At 44.6% G+C, this 8,534-nt stretch overlaps 1 protein-coding gene across 1 annotated transcript in view; it reads right to left on the reverse strand.

Annotated features, from left to right (window-relative positions):
- The window catches only part of USP18 (ubiquitin specific peptidase 18), a 23,836-nt gene extending 16,655 nt beyond the window's left edge, over window positions 1–7,181 (reverse strand). The window contains exons 1-5 of the mRNA XM_007937010.1: window positions 7,019–7,181; window positions 5,603–5,699; window positions 4,084–4,229; window positions 908–987; window positions 498–644 (exon numbers count right to left, since the gene is read on the reverse strand). Coding sequence (XP_007935201.1) covers window positions 498–644; window positions 908–987; window positions 4,084–4,229; window positions 5,603–5,699; window positions 7,019–7,181 — 633 coding nt within the window. The remainder of the gene's footprint in view (window positions 1–497; window positions 645–907; window positions 988–4,083; window positions 4,230–5,602; window positions 5,700–7,018) is intronic.
- Between the last annotated feature and the right edge of the window lie 1,353 nt (window positions 7,182–8,534).

The following is an 8,534-nucleotide window of genomic DNA, read 5'->3' on the forward strand; positions in this document are numbered from 1 at the left end:
GGGGGGGGACAGGTTTGCTGGTCTGATAGAGCCTGGTGGAACCCCTGAGATTATGGCCCCTAACTGCTCTTCAGGTCTAGAATTGAACCCACTCCTGTGGCTTCCAAACAAACAAAAGATAGGCATATGAACTGAACATTTACATTAGGTAGATACACTCCTTGGAGAGATCAATCATGGGAGAATAGAAGGGCTGTGCATGCACAGTGAGACACCTCAGGGGGCAGGAGTGCATGGGAGGGAAGGACACAGGGAAGAGGTAACTATGAGGAGGAAGTGGGAGGAGAGCTGTTGCACTGTGGGAAATTTCAGTGAATATCATGAGACAAAGTATACGTGAGCTGCTGTATAGAAAGTGAATTTACTCTAAACTGTCACCCAAATCACAATAAAAATTTTAGAATCAAAAAGAAACAGGGTGGTTAAAAGAAGCAAGGGGGCATTGCCACACTGAGTTGGATGCATGGGAATGAAATCCCCCAAGAGAAAACTCTTACCAGTGTTTTCAGGGGCTTTGCGTCTATATCAAAAAGAGAAAGGGGAAGGGTCAGCATTTTACTGTTTCTGCTATTCTCCATGGAACAATCAAGGCAAATGAAGGACTCCTTCATCTGGATAGTATAAAGGGCCTGCAGCCTTTCCACCTGCAAGAGAGAGGAGGGGAAAGGTAAGACAGCTAGCTACCACAGCCACAAACCAGGTCCAGCCTCTTTCCAGAAGTTGGAGCCACCACACAGAGGCTCCTGAAATAGCAGCCACTATGATCCTGTCCTACCCATAAAGATGCAAAACAATAACAGTAATAATATTACTGTGTGTGAAAAGCATTTTACACTGATGACCTTTTAGTCTTCCCTACCACTACAGCTCAATTAGTTAAATAAGCAGCATCTTAAAATTCTCTTACCAAGTCCACATCAGTGATTTGGGTCTTAATCAGGTTCCAGATTGTGAGGTAGAGTTGAGCAGCATCATGCTGGACAAACACTGGCCAAAGAGAGAAGCCACAGCTGGATTAGTGCGGCCACCAAGCACACTTCACACACTCCTGTGCTCTAGCTACCGAGAGGCACGTGAACACTCATCACTTAGTCTTTTCCACCCTCTGTAAGGGCTAACTTTCCACTAAATGTTAAAGGTACAATAAATGAAAAATAAGCTTGATATTGGTGTTTGAAGACTCCTATTAAAACCTGAGCTGCAGTCCCACATGTCTTCTAAGTACATGGTCCAAGTTCCTTCTCCTTTCACTTACCACCCAACCCTCCTAGCCTCCGTTGGGGACCCAGCTACATGAAACCAATAACAAGCAGTGCATTTATTTCCACTATCTGTAATCTAAGCTAGTACTCTAATTATAACCCCAATTTGCCACTCATTTATCTGCCCTTCATGACTTTCTTTATTTACCCCTTCCTAAAAATTTAGCAGTTTCCCAATGCTGATATCTCCCCCAGGTTTTCCACAAAGGTGACTGGGTGAACAAGAAGGGAAAAGAACATCTCACTGTCAAGATGATGCTGGCTAAGAGGGGGCACATTGAGCCATGAATTCTACATGTTGTTGTTGTTGTTATGTGCCATCGAGTCGGACCTGACTATAGCAACCCCTCCTGGGGTTTCCAAGGCAGTAGCACTACAGAAGTAAGATTGCCCAGCCTTCCTTCCAAGGAATGGCTGGTGGGTTTGAACCACCAGCCTTCTGGTTAGCAGTCAAGTGCCTTAGGCACTATGCTACCAGAGCTCCTGAATTCTACATGTTATATATTTTTTATACACTAGCAATGAAGTGAGGAAACAATTCCATTAACAATGGCATCAAAAAGAATAAAAGACTTAGGAATCAATTTAACAAAAGAAGTGCTAGAATTGTGCAATGAAAACTACAGTTTTTTAGAGGAATCAAAGACCAGATTTACTGGTCTGATACAGCCTGGTAAGACCCCTGAGACTATGGCCCATTGTTACCCTTCAGGTCTGGAAATGAACACACTTCTGTGGCTTCCAGACAAACAAGAGGCATATGGGGTGAACATTTACATCAGGTAGATATACTCCTTGGAGTGATCAGTTGTGGGGGAACAGAAGGGCAATGTTTGCACAGGGAGACAGCTTGGGAGCGAGAGTACATGTGAGGGAAGGGCACAGGGAAAAGGTAACTACAGGGAGGAAGTGGGAAGAGAGCTGTTACATTGTGGAGAATTTCAGTCAGTGTCATGAGACAAAATGTGTATGAACTGCTGTATGGAAAATGAATTTGCTCTGTAAACTTTCACTCAAATCAGAATAAAAAATAAAAGGATTTTTGAAAGAAATCAAAGGCCTAATTAAATGGAGATACAGCCCACGTTAATGGCTCAGAAGACTTAAAATTATCAAGATAGCATATTCCCCAAAATGATCCACACGTTCAGTGCACTGCCTAGCAAAATCTCAGCTGGCTTTTTTGCAGTAATTGAGAATATAAATCTAAAATTTGTGTGTAAATGCAAACGACCCTGAACACACAAAACAATTCTGAAAAGGAAAAACGAAGTTGGAGGGCTGGCACTTCCTAATTTCAAACCTTCCAACAAAGCTACATTTACCCAGACAGTCTTGTACTGGCATATCCAAAGGAAAAAAAAAAAGAAAAGAAAAAAAAACACTGCCATTGAGTCAACTCCAACTCAGTGACCCCCGTCAGGTTTCCAGGGCTATATCTTTATGGAAGTAGATTGCTTCTTCTTCCTCCCAAAGAACAGCTGGTCGGTCTGAACTGCCAACCTTCTGGTTAGGAGCCAAATGCCTTATCCACTATGCTACCAGTTGTTGTTGCTGTTGTTATGTACCGTCGAGTTGGCCCCGACTCATAGTGACCCCTCCTTGGGTTTCCGAGGCAGTATCACTATGGAAGTAGATTGCCCCATCTTCCTTCCGAGGAGTGGCTGATGGGTTTGAACCGCCAGCCTTCTGGTTAGCAGTCAAACGCCTTAGGCACTATGCTACCAGAGCTCCCGTGCTACCAGAGCATAACCAAAAAAAAAAAAAACTCACTGCTGTTGAGTCAGAACCTACTCATAGTGACAGCTCCTTGGGTTTCCAAGGCGGTATCACTAGGGAAGTAGATCGACCAATCTTCCTTCTGAGGAGTGGCTGGTAGGTTTGAACCGCCAGCCTTCTGGTTAGCAGTCAAATGCCTTAGGCACTCCACTACCAGAGCTGCCTTGTAAAAATGTATGGCTCTTCAGATTTTTCAGATCTACAAAAATACCCTCTAATACAAAGACCCAAAGTCTACTTAACATCTGTGGTGGTTATGTTTTTGTGTCAACTTGGCTGGGCCTGGTTGAGTGGCTGGCCAGCTGGATGTAGTATTCCCCATGAGATTGGTCATCAACTCCATGGTGGAATCTACTGGGAGCAGCTGAGTAGCTGCCTTTGGGATGTAGTCTGCCTCCTGTGTTTAAGGAGAAGCCTTGGGAATGGTCTCTAGCCTATGGTACACTTGGACCCTGCATGTAGCCCTGTCTTTGCTCAGCAGCCTGTCATGCTCTGCCCACCTTGGGACTTACGATGGACTTAAGCTAATGGCCTGCCATGTGGTCTGGTAACATCGGGACTGTGCCTTTTTCCTTGTCAACCTTGGGGCTTCCAGCCTCAGCAGCCAGCAGCTATTTGAGTGAAGAAATGCCTCTAGCTCCAGTGAGCCAGGAGCAGGAGGTAGAGCTGGACCCCAAGGTCCCTAGAGCCTGGCACTTTGAACTTGGACTTAAAGCCTCCAAATTGTAAGAATAAACTCCTGTTTGTTAAGGCTATCCCATTTGTGGTATATTTCTTGTCAGAGCAGCACTAGGTATCCAGAACAGCCAGCCTTCTGGTTAGCAGTCAAATGCCTTAGGCACTTCACTACCAGAGCTCCCTTGTAAAAATGTATGGCTCTTCAGATTTTTCAGATCTACACAAATATCCTCTGATACAAAAGCCCAAAGTCTACTTAACGTCCTTCTTGTTCACTCACTGCCCAAGCCCTGCTTCCTTCACCCTCTCTTTCAAACCGACACACACACACACACACACACCCAGAGCGCTAGGCCAGTCTTACATGGCACTTTGTATTTCTGGAGGCAGTAGACTAGCTCCAGGGGCCGTACTGCTTCCCTCCGGCTGTCCTGCATCTTCTCTAGCAGCAAAAGCAACTGGAAGGGGACGCTTCTCTTCTGCTCTTCCGCTCCCCTGGGCACTGTTATCCTGGCAAATAAAATCAGCCAGTTATTATACCAGGGATGGAAGGGATGGTCAAAGAGGGAGTCATTGCTTAGCCATTGTTTAGGCACTGAGCTTCTGTTAAGGGTGATGAAAAAAAATTAGAAATGGATAGCAGTGATTGTTACACAACATGATGAACAGAATTAAAGTCACTGAATTGTACGTGTAAAAAAATGTTGAAATGCCAATGTTTTTTGTTATAGTTTTCCCAAATAAAAATAAATAAATTTATAAAAACAGCCAGAAACCTTCTAAGACCTATGGTTCTCAACAGTAAGTGCACATTGGAATCACCTGGGCAGCTTTTAAAACTCCCCAAGGCCAGGTCCCTCCTCAGACGAGCTAAATCAGAATTTCCAGGAGTGGGGCCCAGTTATTAGAACTTTTACATTCCCCAGATGATTCCAATGGATGGCCAGGGTTGAGAGCCGTGGGTTGGCGAATAGGCTGCACAGAGTAACCACTAGAGAGGGGGACCAGTACGACTGCTACGTCACTCCTCCCTACCCTGCCCAACAACCCCACTAGAATGAAGGGAAGATATGATAGGTCCTGGGACCACACCTAGGCCCAGCAGCAAAACGTATAGCCTAAAGCATTCCAAACTGAAAGGTAAACACTGAGCTAGAAAGTATTTTGGCAATGATTCATTAATTATAGGCATCTCTCAATTTCCCATGCCAATGGAGTGGGAAAAGGAGAAAGCACAGGGAAAAAAAAAAAGAATGACTGATAGAAAGTGTGTGTATATATGTAGTTGGTGTGAGAAAAATCAATAGAGAGACTCACAGACCTCCCCCATTGACTTACACATTCTCTGACATTAACCCGGTCCCAAATCCCTTTTAACCAAATCCATCTGCCATCAAGACAATTCCAGCTCCTCTGACCCCATGCATGTCAGAGTAGAGCTTTGCTGCATGTTTTCAATAGCTTATATTTTGGAAATAGGTCACTAAGCCTTTCTTCTGAGGTGCCTCTGGGTAGACTTGAACCTCCAACATTTTAGTTAGCAGCAAAGAACGTTAACCCTTTGTATCACCCAGCAACTTTGACCAAAACACTGGCTGTCAATCCTGGCTGCACCTTAAAATCACCTAGGGGAGCCTCTTCGAAGCTGCCAATGCCTGGTCCCACCCAGACCAACTAAAACCAAATATCTGAGAGTAGGGCCTGACAAAAACAGACTTTTAAAACTTTTTAGGTGATTCTCATGTGGAGTCAGGATTGTGTAGAATAAGAACTTATCTCTAGCAATTTTTTATAGACCTCTAAAAGTCCAAGATATTGAATAACTTAATATTTGAAAATGTAAAATAATATGCATGTTTATCAACCTGAAAAATAGTTCTTACCTCTTCAATATCTTGGTGAAGCCCATGTTCATTACAAACACCTGAATCAGAGAGTTAAGGCAGCAGGTCTGTCCAAGGTTGTGTAAACCAACCAGGCCTTTAAAGGGAAAAGAAAAAGTACCTTAAGGCCTAGCTAAGGGATGTAACAAAATTAAGTATTTATTTAAAATCAACTAAAGATATGAAAATCTGTTAACTACTGTCAGTGGTCAAAGAATTCCTTCCAGGAGCTTATAAACAAATTAGAGCAGAGAGATAAGGCAAGAGCCTTTGCAAGGTTAAATTACAATAAAGGTCTTAATAGTCCATTAGGAAAAGAGACATGTCACAAGAATACTATTCATTGCTAAATGAGTAGTACAAGCAATTGTTAAAAGCAAACAGAAAAAAAAATATATATGTATATGTATGTATATGTATGTATGTATGTGTATATGTATGTATATGTGTGTGTGTGTGTGTGTGTGTGTGTGTATATATATATATATATATATATATATATATATTACAGAAAGCACACATGGGAGAATTATGAGTTCATTCCATTCAAAGTGTTCCCTACAGGATTGAGTCTAAATGAGCATCTCTGAGGCTCAGGGATAAGACCAACTTCCCAAGCTAGTCTGCATGTGCCTGTGCCCAGTCCCACCACATAACCAGTTGCTGTTGAGTCAATTCCAACTCATGGTGACCCCATGTGTGTCAGAGTAGAACTCTGTGCTCCACAGGATTTTCAATGGCTTACTCTGTGGAAGCAGATTGCCAGGCCCTTCTTCTGAGGCACCTCTGGATGAATTTGAACTGCCAACCTTTTGATTAGCAGCTGAGCACCTAACCGTTTCCACCACCCAGGGACTTCACATAGATGAAGACAAACAGAAGAAAGGTTTGGGGAAGATCCCAGTTAATTTAAACTCACTGTTTGAGGCTAGAAGCCAAGAGGGACTTATGAGGGTATGAGAAAACCAAAATACAATGTTTCTCTGACCCACTATCAACCAATCACCTCCTTCCCTGCCCAACCTTGGGCTCAGAAGACCCCACAGGGTGAGCAATTTAAGAGGGAGAGAATACCACTAATCTCAGTGATATGAGTGAGAAGAGCAGTAAGAATAGAAAAATCCCAGGAGAGCAGGTGAACATGGATTTCTGCTCCTGAGTGGGCAGGAGCACCTTGCTTATAGATAGACTAGTGCACAGGTAGCTGGGTACTACTATATGGCTTATTTTCCACAGATTATCTTATTTAATCTTCTCAGTAACCCCATGTGTTAGGTACTTTTATTATCCCCATTTTACAGGTTGAAAAACAGAGATGCAATAGATTAAGAGCCACTAACCACAAAGCTACACTGCTTCAGAGCATAGTGGGTGAACAAAGCAGTCAAGAGAGAAAAATGGACAGGATGTAATAACCGTGAGAGTGGCCCCAGGCACTGAAGCGTTCTCTTCGCTGTTCCCTCTTCCTCGTCATGTTGCTGTCTTCTTCCTTCATCTCAACAGGTTCTGCTGGGAATGGCTCTGATGTAGCCAGGACTGACTGGCAGGTTGTTCTCAGGAACTCAAACACTTTGCCCATTAGTGAACACACCAAAATCACCAAGCCACTGGCTGCCTGGCCCACCTGTAGCATTGCATGACCCCACCTTGAGGAGAGCTCACCTGAGCCAGGTGCAGTGTGACATCTGTGAAAACAAACCACAGGTAGGTAAGGATAAGATAAAAGGGGAAGCATATTCAGTTCTGATTCCAAAGAGCCAAATCTTGGAGCAAGGTGAATCGTTGAGGGGAATGGTTTATGAAGCTCTAGGGCTGGAAATGACCACTAGGCTAGTCACGCCTAACTTCTGTCCCACACTCTTCCATTTAATCTTCTCTCTCTAGCCACAACTTCACAGTGGACTGCCATGTCCTCAAGCTGAACTCATCCTTTTCCTCCCAGATTCTCCACCTGGTAAATGGTACAACATTCACCAAGGGATCCAGACCAGAAACCAGGGTGTCTCCTTGCTCCTCCCTCTGGTGCCCAGCAATCAGCAAGAGCTGTCGATTCTACTGACAAAGGCTTCTCACTGGCACCCTCACTACTATTTTTCTGCCACACCCTTGACTTCCAGGGAAGACATTCCTACAGAACTCTAGGTCCCAGTAAAATGTCCCCTCCTTTGAGAAGCTTGTCCTGGCTTGGGTGTTGTCTATGCTCCCATTGCCCTTTATACACAGCTATTCAAATAATGGACTCATTATATTCTAATGTGTGGTATGTCCATCTCCCCATGCATAGTGGATGTGTAGTCTGCCGCTCAGACTCCCCATTCACGACACTGATTCCCCCAACCAAGGGGAGTGCTGGTGGTTGATAGCTCCCAGTGCAGTCCCTCTCCAGGAATATCCCCATGGGAGAAAGCTGGCCCCCCCAGTCACACCCCACACAGTGGGGTGGCGAGCACGACTATCTACATCCAAGGACTGGACAATGAGGAGGTATCAAGGTCTTACCTCCCTACCCAAGGTGAGACAACGCTGAACAGTCAGCCCAGCCCCAGAGCTCCACTTAGAATCAGCAGAGCCTCTATTGCCACTGTAGGCAGTTCAGCTGGCCCCCTCTGCCCTTCCCTTCTCTCCCATCTCCCAGTTGGTATTCCAAGTGCTCCCCTGTGGAAAAAAAAAACCTCCTGCCTGCACAACTCAGCCATCAGTGCCTGACCCCAGACACTCAACTGTGAGCATCAAGAAGGCAAGGACTGTCTTTTCAACTGTTCCCCCCGGCACCTTGCACAGCACCCACAGGGTGGACATTCAATAAATAACCATTGGATGAATGAATGCCAACTTCTAGGGAAGAAGCGATTGTCTTCAGCCACCTGAAAGGCTATCACATGGAGTGGATATCATGAGACTCGTCTTTGGGCCCTCAGGGGTCAAACTACCC

Source organism: Orycteropus afer, unplaced genomic scaffold, assembly GCF_000298275.1.
Source record: "Orycteropus afer afer isolate SDZICR_OR568_19922 unplaced genomic scaffold, OryAfe1.0 scaffold00040, whole genome shotgun sequence".
NCBI lineage: Eukaryota > Metazoa > Chordata > Mammalia > Tubulidentata > Orycteropodidae > Orycteropus > Orycteropus afer.